This window comes from Rhyacophila brunnea, unplaced genomic scaffold (genome assembly GCF_057557595.1).
Source record: "Rhyacophila brunnea isolate RB1 unplaced genomic scaffold, BYU_Rbru_1.0 scaffold_15, whole genome shotgun sequence".
Classification (NCBI taxonomy): Eukaryota; Metazoa; Arthropoda; class Insecta; order Trichoptera; family Rhyacophilidae; genus Rhyacophila; species Rhyacophila brunnea.
The window spans coordinates 37,000,134-37,018,277 of record NW_028232806.1 but is presented as its reverse complement, the minus strand read 5'-3'; the positions used below and the strand labels follow the sequence as shown (position 1 = coordinate 37,018,277).

Sequence of the window (18,144 nt, the reverse complement as noted above, 5' to 3'; positions counted from 1 at the left end):
AACGTGTGACCGATTATAAATATTTAGGTACATGGGTCAATGAGAAATGGGACCAGTCTCAGGAAATAAAAAATAGAATTGAGATTGCAAGGAGCGCCTTTCTCAAAATGAGACGCCTCCTTAGCAATTGAGATCTTAACCTAGGTCTGAGACTGCGTATGGCACGTTGTTATGTTCTCTCAATTCTTTTCTATGGGTATGGAAGTATGGACGCTAAACCAAGAGATGTCACGGAGACTTCGAGATGTGGCTGTATAGACGCATCCTCAAAATTCCTTGGACTAACCGGGTGACAAATGTTGAAGTTCTCAATCGAATGGGGAAGGACCGAGAAGTTCTACGTAGTATCAAAACCAGGAAACTAAAGTACCTCGGCCACATTATAAGAGGACAAAAATACAGCATCCCCATCGTGTCATTCAAGGAAAGATCAATGGGAAGCATAGCAGAGGACGGCGCCGCGTTTCATGGCTTAAGAACCTCCGTGATTGGTACGAGTGCAGCTCCACTGAACTGTTCCGGGTAGCAGACGACAAAGATAAGATCGTCTTGATGGTGGCCGACCTCCGCTAGGGGTGGCACAATAAGAATAAATAAAATAAAGCTTACCAATCTTATTACTAAATTGCAACTCGTAGTTGTGTAGCTGCAGAATAATAGCGATCAGATATATATTGTTTAATGTATCAAATTACTCTGCAGTAATATATTCCCAGCGAATCAATTTCCAGCAAACAACTCTTAGCTAGATCAGCAAGTCAATTGGTGACATTAGATACGGTATATTATTACATCATATCACAGCACATTATATCATTACAGTGTATTGGCCGAATAATCATTTTTCATGTTATCATATTTTCTTACGACTGTAATAATAAATAATATTTCACAAACTACTCGATTTAAAACGTTGACTCTATAATTAGTCCAATATGATTATGTATCAGAATTTAATGTTAATGTCTTACTTTTTATTGTATAAATAACGAAGAATAATTTATCTAAATGTCACTCGAATCCAAGTACCTAGCTCGTAACTATCATTGTATAATATACTATTGTACCGATACGCTGCTAATAAATCTCACCCTGCTACATCGTAGACTTCATTATCATCATCCTCAACCCACACATCGAACACCACAGTAGTGACCCAACAGTAAGTTGTGAGAGTAGGTACAAGAAGCCGGTTTTGGCTTAATTCTGAAAAGGGAGTGAATTCAGTGTGTATTAATGGGGAAATTTTATTCTTAGTAATTTTGAATTTTTTTACCTCTAGTAGGCACACGTCATTAACAAACACGGTCCAGGGAACTCTTTCTGGAACGATCCTAGTATAAATTTGAAGAGTGCTTCTCATAAACTACGTTATAATTAGGGGGCGGATTTATATGCAATAAAAAACATGATTATATGCATGCACGTATGCACTTTAAATTAATAAAATATGCACTTAAACCGAAGAAATATTCCGTTAAAAATTGACATTTTTTGTGGGAAAAATTGTAAATACCCACCCACATTATCCAATATTACTGACAAAAGTAGTTAATAATTTTTCAATATAATACGATAGCAGAGCAAAAAAACACAAACGATGAATATAAAGTTAATCAATTACAACAAAATAGCTGTCCCACAACTACAAATAATTGAATAATAAATGCAATATGAACCAAACGTAACTTAAAAAACAAAAACGACACACTTAACTATTCCTAAATACTGTTTTCTGTTTTTTCCCCGAAAAATTAGCAACAATTTTTTTTTCAATATTATGCTCTGGCATTAAATTTTTCCACATAGGTATCTGTCCGTATTTTGTTTATATGCGGAATACGACCTCTCAACGTCCACAGAGGTGATTGGGCAAACTTTGAATAAAAGTGCCTGAGTTGACTTCACTTTTTATGATAAATCCACAGCTCGGAGATGGCATTAAAAATGCAAGTGCATCTAAACTATCTAAATAAGTAAAAAAACTAAAGTTATAAATTAAAAAGCTCTAAAATATGCATTTATTTATGAAATATGCACTAATATCTCAAATATGCTCTAACGTCTCAAATATGCATTTATATGCACAATAAAATTTTATTATTGTATTCTGTGTCTTTCAAAACAGATTTCCGTGCAACTCTCATAGCTGTGCATACACCCTAACAAAACATGCACTAGCATATAAATCCGGGCCCTAGTTATAATATTGTGCCCATGTTTCCAAATCGATTTGGAAACATGGGGGCTTGTAAAAAAAAACAGTGTGTGTTCCAGTAAATATTAAATATCAGCTATTTTTGTAGTATATAATAGAAATTACTCAGAGAAAATTATAATATCACCTCTTAAGTTTCTGAACGCGGGTACCGGAAAAAGGGACAGTGCTGGAAAATGGGTAATGGTACCGGAAAATAGGGCACCGTTAGGGCAGTCAAAGAAGTATCGATACTTCTTAACCGATATTTCGATACATTAGCGCCGATACTTTTTTGTCAGTATCGTATCATTTCGATACTTAGATTGGCGTTTTAAGTAGTATTTTCAATATTTCAGCAATTAGTTTTAGCGTGATTTTCATCGCTATTTTTGCACTACAGAAAATATTATATTATACCCATATGAAGGTGTAGTATTTTATACAGATACATATATTATACGCTATTTGATAACATATATATATATATATATATATATATATATATGACCTACCATTATGTCTTAAGCGTAGGGTGTTCAACCAATGTGGCTGCGAGGCGTGGGCCCTCAACACGAGAGATGTCGAAAGGTTAAGAGTCGCACAGCGAGGCATTGAAAGGTGTATGTTGGGCATCACGCGAAAGGACCGTAAGAGAAACAAATGGGTTAGGAAGCAGACAGGAGTACGCGATGTAATAGACGTTGCCAAACAGCTGAAATGGATATGGGCGGGGCACATTACTCGCCGAAAGGACGGCCGCTGGACAAATGCCGTCATCCAATGGTACCCAAGGGGCACGAAACGGCCACAGGGTCGCCCTAAAAGCCGCTGGATTGACGAACTGAAAAAGTTCGGCGGAAATACGTGGCAGCAAACGACACAGGACCGAGAGAGTTGGAAGAAGCTCGGGGAGGCCTTCATCCAGCAGTGGATTGACCCCGGCTGATGATGATGACACACCCATGATGATGATGTGATGATGATGATACACCCACGGTGGCAGCGTGGCTTAAGCGTTGGACTATCATGCCGCGGGTCTCAGGTTGGAATCCTGGGTCTGGCAAGTACACATATTGTTTTTCAATTTGTGTGTGAGTCAGGGTATGGACCTAATAGGTTGAGCAAGTGGCTGACATCCATTTCTCGTAAAAACAAAATCTGTTAATACAAAGCTCTACTGTGTGGAGGCCCATATGATCCTATTAGGATCGGACATGGTCGAGAGATGATGATGATATATATCTATCCGTGGCGAAGATTGGAGGTACGCTGTTGAGACCCGAAATAAATAATGCACACGGAACTTTGTCAGTCAAATGTATTTGTTTTCATTGAAGACTGTAGTGTGTAGATAATGTTTGATAATTTTTAAAATTTAATAATTAAACCCTGTCTAATCCAAGCCATAGTAGATAATAGTCAATAAATATTCTATTATCTATAAACTAACTAAACTTATGTCATTAAACCATCAATAATTTTAGATATTTTATAGATGAAAGAATATTTTTTATCGGTTATAGTTTGGTTGAATGACTTTTTAAATTTAGAATTATATTATGATTGTCTTTTTCAGATGTAAACACTATCAATATTTCGGCATCAATACTTGCAAGTATCGAGACGATGCCGATACATTTTCTTTAGTATATGACAACCCTAGATACAGTTTCGTTAAATAGGGGAGAGTGCCGGCCGATGGAGGCTGCCGGCGAGAAAATAATAACCCTTTAAAAAGGTTCAACCCCTTAGCGTTTTAAATCAGCGGTCCGCGTTAAATATATGTATCGCCGAAATACTTTCTGCGCTATTTAAAGTCAAGGGGGGGGGGGTATTTTGGCTGACAGAACATTGTTTAAAACGTAAATAATGATAGTACTATAGACTCACTAGTGTAAGTTGTACGTTGAGTGAAGGCGTCACATGCTAACATTTGATTTATTATTAAATACATTTTTATACTGTGATGAGCTGCTTCGGATTCTTAGGTATTTAAATATTTTTTTTGAGCGGCCCCACAACAAAATATAAAATATATCTATCTGTTTCAGATAATTTTGAAACATTTAAACCCTATTTGTTAGGACCTATTTTTAAATATTTTTGGATAATTACATATTTTTACATATTTTAGGTTTAAGCACATTGTTTCACATAAACACAAAATTTCAATTTCAATCACTACGCCCTCAACCCGTGATAACTAGGTGAAGAACTTGGCTTAGTGCAGTAAATTGCTATATGTATGTACTGCGAATTTGGAAAAATTACAAGAAATTATGGAGATGCTTGATGAGGAAGATTTCAACTCTATTTCAATAGCAAAATAAATAATTGGAAACCGTTCCATAAAAAACGAAATCGCATTCATCACTTTAAATTATGGTCATCTGATAAGCACAATTTCAACAAAGTCACTAGTGGAGCAAATTAATATTTTAAACGATACTGCTGCTAAAATAAGAAATGTTCCTGGACCAATTGGAATAAAAATAATTACAAGATAAAAAGGACTTTTTATATACCACGTTTTTAAATTTTCTGTTGAATCATATAAACTTGACAATACTATGTATTAATAAAAACTTTTTATTGTACTTGATGGAAATACTGAATAAATATTATAGAATACAGAAATGACATTTTGAAATTTCATATTTATTTCCATAGTAACGCACGTATATATTAATAATTTAGTTGCTAGGACCCACTTTTTTTTTTTACAAGAAAAAATCTGTACCGGACAAACAAGAATACGAGCTAATAAAAACGTGGTAATAAGTACAAAATTAAAGTGTTTTAAATAAAAATACTGGACTTCAAACGCTGCAGAATATTATAGCAGTTTTGGAAAATCCGACAAATGCCTCAGATGTTTCAATTTTTTCTACTTGGGCAATAGTTTCATTTACATACGCATACATCTGTAGAAGTGGAAAAAAGTTTTTCCATGTATAAAAATTTGCTAAGATCAAATCATCAGAGATTCATCGTTTGAAATCGCCCCTGAACTATCGTGAGTTGGAAGGATGAAGGATTCAAAATATTTTATATAAATAATATTGAGAAAAAATACACTCACCTCTTCCTCCAAAGAAACCGGGAAATGGATCAAAGGCTTCACTGCGATGTCTTCCAACGCCTGACTTCTTCTGAAAAGAAAATTCAAAATGGCATAAATAACACATGATGCCACAACACAGGAAAAAATACCTCTAATTTTGATGCATACCTATCAAATCATACATACATAACCATGTTTGATCCTAAGTGGATCATTTATAGCCTCTAAAGAGTGGAGGTTGAATTTAGGGAATTTAATCCCGAGCCAAAATTCTGTCAAATTGTAATCCCGAAATCCCGGGATTGACATTTTTTTCCATTGTTAATATATTTTTTTTATTACATATAACAAGATAAAATCGGGCAAAAATAAATCTAGTATAATTTATACTATTTAAGACATTTATTGTTAATATTGTATACGTTCAATCTTGGAAATACGTAAGTTTAATGGAGTAAATAATATTGTAATATAAATAATAATGTGAATTTAATATGAGATTGCTGTTTCTGACAGTAGAGACTTAATGAATGGGTTAGCGAGATTTAAAATAGTAAAGCAAATCATGGTGCACTTATGGCCTTTCCGCTTCATAAATGTAATTAGTCAGTCAAATTAATATGAAACTGCCGTAAAACGTATCAGAACATGGTGGAATTACTTTGTTAATAGTGCCAAGCATTGTTTTCTTCCAATCTTTCTCATTTTTATTAATTTATGTGAAAAAATAAAACACATGGGTATAAATCAAAATTCATTCAAACTCAGTTTATTTCTAAAGTAGTTAGTTTTTATTAAAAGTATTTTTTCTGATGTATAGAATATATCAGATATCAGAAAAAGAAATATCCAATAGAAAAAATCTTTTTAAAAAAAGTAAGACACCCTGCAGGAATTGAATCTGCATCTCTCGCGTTTCACGCCCACTCACATAGACCACTATGCTAAAGGTACCATACTTATAACGACAACTTTTAACTTATATATTATGGCTCTAAGAGTCTGGTTATAATATATTTTCTTAGAAGTGTTTTCAAAAATTATGTATGTTCAATAATTAGAATGTTACATTCTTAAATCTTGTGAATTATTCGTTGAATAAAAAAAGGAATTATCTAAAAATATATTTATTTTTCTGATTATTAGTCTGGGTATATACCAAAATCTACTGGATCAATATTGATGATATCTCCAGATCTTATATAGCAGACCTACATTCATGCTGGTCAGAGAGGTCAGATTACGTGGCTAGAGAGTGAGGAGGCCTTCATCTAACAGTCAATTCAAACACACTGATTATATTGCTAGAGCACCAATTTAGTAAAATTTCGAAGATCCAATGTTTTCCATTCGGAAAATTATTTATTTCCACTTGAAAATTTGAATTGAAACATGTTTATGCTCTTCTGTCAAGACGAAAATGTATTCTCCGCTGGAAAATGCTTGTTCGCAAATGTATGCGCTTCCAATTCTTTGCATGGATAAAATTCTTGGGATTTTTCAACGAAACATTTATTTGCTGCAGTATGGAAATTGTTTAGTTGTTTATCTGGGTCAGACAGGTAAACGGTTTATTACTAGGTATACAGCGCACATATTGTGTTCTATGAAAATATGTAAGAATGATTTGCAACGATCGCTTTAAAAATGCATATATGTTTTCGAAACTCTTCCTAATCTATATCTATGTAAAAGTAAACAATTACAAGATAAAAAGAACTTTTTCTATACAACGTTTTTAAATTCTGTTGAATTATTTATAAACTTGAGATGACTAGCTTGAACGATCAAAAAAAATGAGTCGCTTAGAATCATAACTCACATATTCCAAAAATCAAGTTTTGAGATAATCGCTAAAAACCAACAGAGCACTATTTTTTGTAATTAGAAGAACAGTATTGAACTCCCTAGAATATTATTGAGTGAGAGAGTCAAATAACTTTTTTTTTTTTTTAAATTTATATACCTAATACTCCTAACGTTGCAGACATACAGCATACTATGAGAAATAGAGCTCCCCGATTGGTTAGGAAGGCGTTGGTGACAAAACTCTATTCTTTGAAATATACGACATATTACACCAACAATGAACTTTGTCAACGATTTTCACATGGTTTAAATTGACTTTTAATACTCAACTATTTTTCGGTATATAGATTAATTCATTTGGAATCACTTGGCATATTTAACTAAAAAACGACAAAATTGCAATATGTGAGTTATGATTCTAAGCGACTCAAATGTACTTGATAGAAATACTGAATAAATATAGAATACTGAAATGTCATTTTGAAATTTCATATTGATTTCCATAGTAACGCACGTATATATTATTAATTTAGTTGCTAGGACCCCAGACCCCTCTAGCAACCAATAATAGTGTTAACCAATAATAACTTTTCATACAAAACAGAATTAACTGAAAATGAATTCAATTCTACTTAAAGATGGCTAAAAGTATTAAAATGCATTGGCATCGTGTTCTGATGTATTATATTCTAAAAGTTTCAAATGTCTAGCTAGTCGGATAGTTAGTTAAAAATTGCCAATCCTTGCCAATTTCAATTATTAATTTTCATGACAGATAAGGTTTACATAATTTGGATTCAATTTTAATTCCTTCTGTTTAATTTGACTGTCATAATCATTTTCATTTTAACATGTTGTATGCCTAGATACACATATTTTAATAATGAAGAATGCAATTATATTTTTTTTGTTACGAAAGATACTTGCATATCGAATTCAGTGGCGAGAGGTGGAGGTAGGCTGTTATGATTCGACATACATAGTTAAAATTAAACTTTGTCAGTCAGGATAATCATTTGTTTTCATTGAACTAAGAATACAATTTGCAGATAGTGCTGGTTAGTTTTTAAAATTCAATTAACTCCTGCCTAACCAAACCATAATGGCTTAGGTACCTGTGTTATGGGTGTTCCGGTAAAAATAGTGCACACTTTTTCAATATTATTTATTTTCGTTGAATTAAGAATACATTATATTACAGATGGTGTTGGTTAGTTTTTTTTAAATTCATTAAGCCCTTACTACATCAAACCACTCATATAATCGATAAAAATATTCAACTATCTATAATATATCTAAAATTATTTATTGTTTAATGGTAAATTTTTAGTTATTTTATAGATAAACGAATATTTTTTGATTATTATCTACTATGACTTGGATTATGCAAGGTTTAATTGAATTAAAAAAAACTAACAAACACTATCTACACATTGTACTGCCCTTCTAAGGAGGAAGACAGTAACTGAATTTCGAGATGAATTACATGTGTTTTTTTTCCAAATTTTAGTACTGTGAATTAATAAAAATACGGTGATATTTTTTATTAGTAGGATGTTAAAATACAAACAAAGTAATAATAAACAAGCAGTAACTGCAATAAATAGGTGCAATGACTGCCCTTTTACTAAGAAATGTGTATCATTTTATCAGATGTTTATTTTTTAGCCAAGGATTTTAACGGTATTTTAGTGATAATATTAATTTTAAAGTAAATAGAATAATAGCTTTCAAAATTACCTAACGGATCGCATTCATAACTCAATTTCGCAAATTTTGTGAGTTACTGCCTTTTTCCTTGGAAGGGCAGTGTAGCCTTAATTCAATGAAAACAAATACGTTCGACTGATAAAGTTTAGTGTGCATTATTTATGTCAGGTCTTAACAGTCTACCTCCACCCTTCGCCACTGATATCGATCAATGAAGCGATCTCGGGCGGAGCCAGGTACTCTAGCTAGTTATATATTATATTTGTAAATTTTATCACTGTGTTGTTCTGACTGTGGGTTTCTCTTATCAGTGACACCCTGACATTATACGTATCCGGAAATTTATACGTAAACAGTTCACCGCAGGACACTTATTCGTGCGCTGCAGTACGTGAAACATGAGTAAAGTTCGTGTAACATTTAATCAAATGGCGAGTTCTTCGTTGAACATTTCAGCGTGGAGTATATTTGTACGTATGCTACATGTAGCGAATTTTATGAGATGTCTTTACTAGGTTAGGTTAGGGTTAATCTAATTGAAACAGTACTATTTGCAAACTATCACCGCATTTTGTAAGATTTCGTACAAATGTATTCCACGGTGAAATGTTCAACGAAGAACTCGTCATTTGATAAAATGTTATACGAAATCATGTTTCACGTACTGCTGCGCACGAATAAGTGTCCCACGATGAACTTCATACGTACAACTTACATGTAACCGCTGTTATACGATTGAATGAAAGGTGAATGGACGATGTAAGAAGGATATTAAATATTGTTGAATATTCTCGACAGTGAATACTGAAGAATCTGAAGCTATTTGTAGGTATTACATTAAACGTTCAATAGTCCGTGAACCTCTTTGTCTCGTACTAACCTGAGCAAGATGACTTTGAAGATGGGCCCAGCTAATCCTTTGATGATCGCCGACGCGTTCAGGTGACACCGCCCGTGAAGTACCACGCCGTTTACCTGAAAGGATATTACAATATTAACATAATATTCCATTGCCCATGCTCTAATTTACCATGGAATGCGATAATGGCAGAGAAACTTTTAAGGGAATTAACAAAATTAAATGAAAATAAAATTGTATGGAATACAGCGACAGCTATGTATTAAAAGCTTTTACAATTGCTACAGTAAAGTTTACGTTTTAATATATTAGATGTCGTCATTAAAATACATTTCTTTTAAATGTATACAACATAATATTATATTCATGCATCATAATGCTTACATAGTCCAGACCAATGAACGAGGGTTATCCAAGAATTAAAGACCTTTATTCATTCTCGGCGACGCGGATAATATTTCCCAAAAGATGGCAGCATTGACGTGTAGCGTAGAATTTCCTCTCCACAAGAAGTGGTGAGCCGGCTCGGTAGCTGATTCAGTATGACCTTTGCGTCCGTTTGAGATGGACGCTCCGCTGTCGAATCCCGCCGCCTGCGAGGTGCGTTCAATCATTCGGTTTCTCAACCAAGAGGGAGTCCACGCTGTTGAAATCTCACATCCAATTATGGAAATGTGATGAACCAACGGAATGCCAGGAAGTGATGTATTGAGTTTTTGAGTGGTAGAACGAGTATTCATGATGAGGAGGGGAGAGGAAGGAGGTCCTCAGCTGGTGACGTTTTGTTGAAGAAAATCAATGATAAAGTTCGTGAGGATCGCCGTCTAACAGTCCGTGAACTCGCAATTTTGATCCCAGTTGTCAGTAAGTCTACCATACAAACGATTTTGAGGGGAAAATGGGGTATGCAAAGGTGTGCTCGTTGGGTACCCAAAATGCTGACGGAAACTCACAAACAAAATCGTGTGAAAAGCGCTTAGGTCTTTTTGAACATTTTGGACTCATTCAAATGTGATATCCTCCGTCATCCTGCTCATAGCCTCGACCTATCCCTATTTTTATTCGTCTGAAGCAAAATTAGGCCGGAAAACGCTTCGAGAACGACGAGGACGTGGAGGAAGAGGTGAGAACAATTTTGGGGACGGCGGCGGCGGAGTTCTACGACAAGGGAATCAAGGACCTGTGTCACGGCTCACCAAGTGCATCGATCGTAACGGGTACTATTTCGAGAAATAGTGGGAATGTGTACCTAAAATTTCGTATACATTTTTTATAAAAATAACATTTTCCTGATTTTTAAAATATTAAAGGTCTTTAATTCTTGGACAACCCTCGTACATATATTGTACGCATACGAATTATACAATGGTTAGTCAACTTTGACCGCTACACAAATGCAGGCGCACACACATTTTTTTGAAACTTGACCCACGGCCATTCCTGCATATATTGATATTAAATTCAATGCAGTTTTGATTTTTCTTGTGATAAATTATGGTACGGTGAGGTGTGGAATTGTATTGTTCGAAGCAATGTTCAAAACATAAAACAATCAGATACTCTCACACTGCCCATGTTAGTATTGAAGTAGTGAAATGTTTGCCTGTCATTATCTCAAAAATAGATTGATGTCATATATTGTTTACATTTCTATCTGGAAACCGACCACGAGCGTCAAAATTAATTATTATTAACTTATTATTTTATTAACTTATTTATTATTATTAACTATAAGAGCGTCTAATTCAATCTTCTAGTATCGTAAGATGAACGACACGTATGAGTCCGCAGTATTAGAACAACATGTCCCTTTGAGACGGACGAAACCGGTCCAAATTTATTAAATAATAATTACAAGATAAAAAGAACTTTTTAAATACCACGTTTTTAAATTTTGTTGAATCATATTATAAACTTGAAAATTCTATGTATTAATAAATACTTTTTTGATGAATTATCCCATCAACTTAAAGAAAATGACCAAATGCGTAATAAAGAGAACAATTATAAGAATTTTTAAACATTTATTAATTGAATAACATATATGAGATTTTTAAAACTTGTACTTAATATGAAGTAAAAAAACAAACAAACAAAAAACGAGAAAGCGAGTAAATTCTTTTTTCAAAATCGTCGAACACCATTATGCAAAAGTGCAAGCGTTGAATTCGATCGAAGTGCCACCTTGCGGATTTTTTCTGCTTAAAGATGGCTTAATAAATACTTTTTTTTTTGTAGAAATACTGAATAAATATTATAGAATACTGAAATGTCATTTTGACATTTCATATTAATTTCTATAGTAACGCACGTATATATTAATAATTTGGTTTTTAGGACCCCTTAGCAACCAATAACAGTGAGTAGTAAATATTACTTTTAACGAATTTCTCCCAAAACATACAAAACAGAATTAACTGAAAATGAATTCAATTCTACTTAAAGATGGCGTATTAAAATAATGCATTGCCAACGTGTTTTGATATATTCTAAAAGTTTCAAATGTCTAGCTAGTCGGGAAGTTAGTTAAAAATCGATTGCAAGATTTGAACTGGACAAACAATAAAATGAGCTAATAAAAACGTGGTAGAAAGTGGAGTTAGTACAAAAAAAAATGTTTTATTAAATTAATCAATAATATATTATTATCTTTGTGCGAAAAATTGTCGTGGGCGCTATTGTCCCTCCACTTCCATTACGATTTGTGCCTCAGACCTGGTATGGTACGAGATTATTGATAACCTTTATTCTTACCTCTAATATCTCATCCCCAACCTTGACCCCACCAGCTCGATCAGCTGCTCCTCCCGGTCTCAGGCCGCAGATGAAGACAGCCATCTTCGATCGATCTCGATGGCCGGCCAAACTGAGTCCAAGACCTCCACCCTGGCGTGGTCTCTCCAACTGTACGCAGACCACGGCGTGACCAAGGCCTGAGTACTTCTTCTTCACTTTATCTGAAAACAAATGAGAAGCAACAATTAGAAAAAAAATAATTTTACTAAAAATCATAATATTATAGGGCATAGCACCAAATCAAACCTGCCAGAAACAACTAAATGTCACCGTTATTTTAATGTGTAATAATTTATTTTTGTAACTGGTAGGCTGTCCCCCTATATATTTAACTCAAAAGGAACATTTTTAGATGTTACATTATTTGTCACGTCATAATATATTCCAATTATCAAATAGATTATTAATTCTACTTAATACTCGATGACAGATTTTCAAAACAAATTAATGTAGTGTTGCTGCCGGGAAGTGATATTTTTAAAACGTATTTTCTCTGCCGATACGTCATAATCAATTTTAATTTGGTTTTTTTCACTTACTATATTTTTCATCACCTACCAAAATATATTAAGTCCTATAATAGTACACCATATTTACCCAGTACCCGGAAGCTAGTGTTATATTATACAAATACAACTTATAATAATAATACATTATGTGAAAATGATTATAGGTTTATTTTAAAAGTGAAAAAAACAGATGGTTCAATTTTGTATTGAATGATTAAAAATAATTTCAATGATAAGTGATAATATCTAACTGATTGGGCCAATTATTATGGTTGCCCTCATCTCTATATTTCCAACCTATCTCAAATCCTCGTTATTGTCGAAAGTCCAAGCGTAACTAATGAATGTTTGTTTAAGATAATGTAACATGTGCAATTGTACGTCGATGCTTGCAAGACATTCACATAATTTATGGTCATACACGTAAGTACAAGTTCCTATTATGTATTGTAGGCATTGCCCTCATATTCTGAAGCGGGCCCCCAGGATAGGATCTTTGGCGGCCCCCCCTACCTATCGCTAAGGCTAAAGGAAGTGCGACGATCTACAGTTGCATAATATTCCAAATGGTGTTAGAGGTAAAATTAAGGGTATTTTTAACGATTTTCTGCATTTTTAATACACCCAATCTTATGTTGTTATGTACAATAATTATGGACTTGTTTAATATTGGTAATAATTAAAAATTGGATCGCACAACCTTGAAGTAAAACAGCGCCGCCGGCGACATTTTTTTTTTACTTATAGTGCAATTTTGTGATGTGTGTTTATCTCACTTGGCTGGTCGATCTGCCACGACGGACCCCATTAAGCCCGCGCCCCCAGGCTAGAGCCCTGTCAGCCCCACCCTTGTGGGGGCCATGATTGTAGGTAACGGTATATTGCACGCAGCACACTTCCCAATCTCTGTGCTAGACTGCTCAAATAAAAATTGTGTATCAATTTAAAAGAATAACTAATTAAAAAGATAATGCGTAATTCCCGAAATAAGTGACGAATTAAAATCATTACTGACACAATTCCACTGGGGGCAACGTCAAGCGATTGTTGATATCATCGGCCTGTGTCCGTAGTGTCCTAATCCCATTTATTAAATTAATCCATTCGATCTAATCAGAATATGGAGGTGGGACGTAGCGTGACAATGTGAGTTGATCCCGGGGGAAATATTCCAAAGTAGGGGCATTAAAATTCGACCTTACATTAAATTGCCGCCGGCGGCGAAGGTGTGGGGTCAAAATTATGCTTTTTAATATTTATAGGTTGTTAAATTTTGAGCTGTCAATTTGGCCACAGCTTAAGCATATATAAATTCGTCAACGTTTACTATTAATATTGTCACCATCCGTCTTTTATTTGAGAGGACATCTGTTTGTTATCAATGTGTACTTTGGAATTATTTTAGTCTGAAAGCCAGCTTTGTCCTTTATTTGAAATGCTATTTTTGCTGAATAAGAAAAAATATCGGATGGGATAATATTATTTAGGAATAGGAAGATAAAATAAGAAAAACTGTCCACCTGAATTCTGGAAGGAATTTCCTTGGTAAAAAGATAACCAGAGGAGCTAATCATTGGAAATCCGTTGACAAGCCAACCAACAATATTACAAATATTTTTTTCAGTTTTTTGGCACTTAATCATAAGCTACTAAGGAAAATTTACAATACTTCCGAAAAATCTGGGGAAAAAATATAAATGCTAACTGTGCATATTATTACTGGCGTTCAAAAGTATCGACTTTTGAGCTTTGAGAATCAATGTCTCCCCTGAATATTAGGGGTAGAGTATACACTTTATAACTTTGCACTTTTTTGTACTTTTTACTACACTGATATGCTTCTTTGCCCGATTACCTAGCATTCAATTGGATCAAATGATATTCATTTGTATTAATATAATATGTAGAAATAAATAAATAAATACATCTTTTCTTTTCTTTCGACCATGTCCGATCCTAATAAGATCCACTTAGTAGAGGTGTGTAGTAACAGATTTTGTTTTTACGAGAAATGGATGTCGGCCATTTGCTTAACCTATTAGGTCCATACTCTGACTCACGCACAATTTGAAAAACAATATTTGTTCACTATTCAAACAATGTATTAATATGGAAAAATATTTTTAGAATATATTACATCATTTTCATCTTAGAGCAGGAGTGCAAGGTTTTGAAGTGACACCCCTACATTGGTATGATCGTGTTGCAAAGCGGACAAGTCAGCCCTCTTCGATTGAAGCAGTCACGAAGAAACGCTTCACGTGACTTGGACATGTATTCCGGGTACTGCCAGAGAGTGTGACACAGAATTCCGTCGCCGCGGTTTAAACTCCCTCACTGCTGCCTTGCCAGTCTTACATGGCTGGAGACGTTGTAATGGATCGAGAAAAATGGCGCGACTTTGTGCTTCCCCGTGATCTGATACGATACGACTGAAGCCGCGATAACCACATAGTGACTCATCCAAAACGCATCTGTTCGACCTTCCTTGCGCTAAATCTGATATGGTTTGAGCGAACGTCACGTCTATCTTCATCTTCCATCCTGAACTTCTTATCATCATGTATCCCAAAACTCAAGTTAAGCCGTGAGAGTGATATTCCAAACCGTCCGTTTACCAGTGTATGAGCGGATGAATATCGAAACAGTTCCAAGGCGCCAGCCCTCTCAACATCAAATATTAGGCCCCGTCCAGCGTAGGCGCGTTCGGCGGAGCGTTGAGCGGCGCGCGTAGCTCAAACGTGTAACCGTGTGTGAAAATGTTCGTAGACAATGTCTTTTTTTTTGGTTATACGTTTATATCTTTGAGTTGCGCGCGCCGCTCAACGCTCCACCGAACGCGCCTACGCTAAAGTACCTAAATTGAATCACTGTTTAAACTCCCCTAGATTCGTAAACCACAAGCATCTTCAAATAACAGTCCACTGCAAAAAGTGAGCAAACCAATATATTTGAGAAATTTATCATGCCAAACTCTCATTATTATTTCAATTCCTGAACATACCTACTGCTTTTAATTATTTATAATTATGCGTTAAAATATTTTAAAAATAATTAAAGATCTTGAACCACCCACAATATCCAATATCACAACGTATTTCCTCGGGGCTCTCACATTCAATTTCTTATACCTGGTTATCTAACCAGAAAACCGCACGCAACACCCAAAGGACATAACAAACAAACACCGGTTCAAACAAATACCAACCCTAAAACTTTCAGGTGACCTTAGATGACATTTGTATAGTTGCGTAGCAATTTTGTGTCTTGTCATAGTTTTGTTTTCCGTAGTTGGGCAAATTTACGAGACAGACTATTTGTTAGCAAACAGAATGCATCCGAAGTGATTTTCAAAGGAAAAGTTTTCTTCTGGGTATTTCAAAAAGGAAACAAATGAAAGAGACTTATTTAAATTATATGAGCGCAAACAAGACAAAAACTTTATCACACTTATTACACTAGACAGTGAGTAGAATCACTATGATATTTTGAATTTGTTTAATATTTTACTAGCAGAAAGCAGTTTACAGTCGTCGAGTTTTCTCATAATTATTATAAAGCCAGGTACTCATTAGCGTGCCGTAACTGTAACCGTTTCAGCGCATACATTCTATACACAACACTGTTATCGGCCGCTATCGGCAGCTATCTAGGGTAGGTTTGCATCGAAGTATTAGCACATATTGTAACAATTACAAACAATTACAAACAACAACAACCTAATAAAACTATTAGGGCGGCTCTCGTAGTGCAGTGCGTAAGGCGCTTGCCTTCCACCCGAGAGTTCCTGGGTTCAATTCCCGGTCAGGACACACAATAATTGTGTTTTTATCAAAGCCTGGGTGTTTGCGATTGTTCAAAATTACTAACAATTACCTTGTATGAAAAAGCAAGGACATGGTTATTAATAATTCTAAAAAAAAATCTATTCAAAAAATATTATGCTATAGCGTGTAAATATTTTTTTATTAATTATTACTTAAATTAATTATGTAGGTACAATTATTAAAGAATAATACATTCGTTTATCGTGTGTTTTACTTATTTAGTTAAATAAAAGAATATTTAATGAAAATGTTTTCAATTTACAAAAAAACTGAGTTAAAAAATAATTTAAAGTGTCATGTAGGTATCTTGGTTTAATCACACTTATGTTTTATTATAATTACTGACGAAATTAATTGGTAATTGTTGCATTAGTTTGTCCATTATTATCTTTCTCAAACAATGATAGCTTAATATAGCGCCCACGATGACTGAGCGACTTCAGCGTCGGCTTATAATGTCGTGGGTCCCAGGTTCGAATCCTGGATCTGGCAAATACACATATTGTTTTTCAATTTGTGTTTGGAGTCAGAGTACGAACCTAATAGGTTGAGTAAGTGGCTAATGTCCATTTCTCGTATAAATAAAATCTGTCAATACAACCTCCACTCTGTAGAGGCCCATCATTCTGATCCTCTATGTCTATAGCTATGGATCAAACATGGGGCAGTAGCAGTAGTATAATAAAATGTAGCCAATGGCGTAGATTAAAAAAATGCTATAAATATACATTATTTTTTGAAAACTAAGAGATGTTACAACGTTTTTATTAGCTCGTATTCTTGTTTGTCCGGTGATTGTTTGTCCAGTACAAATCTTGCAATCGATTTTTAACTAACTTCCCGACTAGCTAGTCATTTGAAACTTTTAGAATATATCAGAACACGATGCCAAAGTATTCTTTTAATACTTTTAGCCATCTTTAAGCAGAATTGAATTCATTTTCTGTTAATTCTATTTGTATGGAAAGTTATTTCAGAGAAATCCGTAAAAAGTAAAAGATTATTATTGGTTGCTAAGGGGGTGGTCCTAGCAACTAAATTATTAATATATACGTGCGTTACTATGGATATAAAAATGAAATGTCAAAATGACATTTCAGTATTCTATATTTGTTTTTTATTTACTTCATATCAAGTCAACAGGAAATTTAAAAACGTTGTATATAATTCTTTTTATCTTGTATTTTTTTATAATACTATAGATACCCACTCAGTAATCTTAATATTGAAATTATTTAAAACTCCAACTATATTACCTACAAAATAGTTAAAATACCAGTAACTTCTAACTACGTTTTCAAATGACTTCACAAAGAATATAAATTAATTGAAACTGTCAATACAGTGACAAAAGAAACGTTCAAATTGAC

At 34.2% G+C, this 18,144-nt stretch overlaps 1 protein-coding gene across 1 annotated transcript in view; it reads right to left on the bottom strand.

Moving 5' to 3' along the window:
• LOC147075289 (multiple PDZ domain protein-like) overlaps window positions 1-18,144 on the bottom strand; it is a 665,568-nt gene that overhangs the window by 91,711 nt on the left and 555,713 nt on the right. Inside the window, exons 23-25 of the mRNA XM_085942916.1 lie at window positions 12,397-12,599; window positions 9,664-9,758; window positions 5,277-5,352 (exon numbers count right to left, since the gene is read on the bottom strand). Coding sequence (XP_085799042.1) covers window positions 5,277-5,352; window positions 9,664-9,758; window positions 12,397-12,599 — 374 coding nt within the window. The remainder of the gene's footprint in view (window positions 1-5,276; window positions 5,353-9,663; window positions 9,759-12,396; window positions 12,600-18,144) is intronic.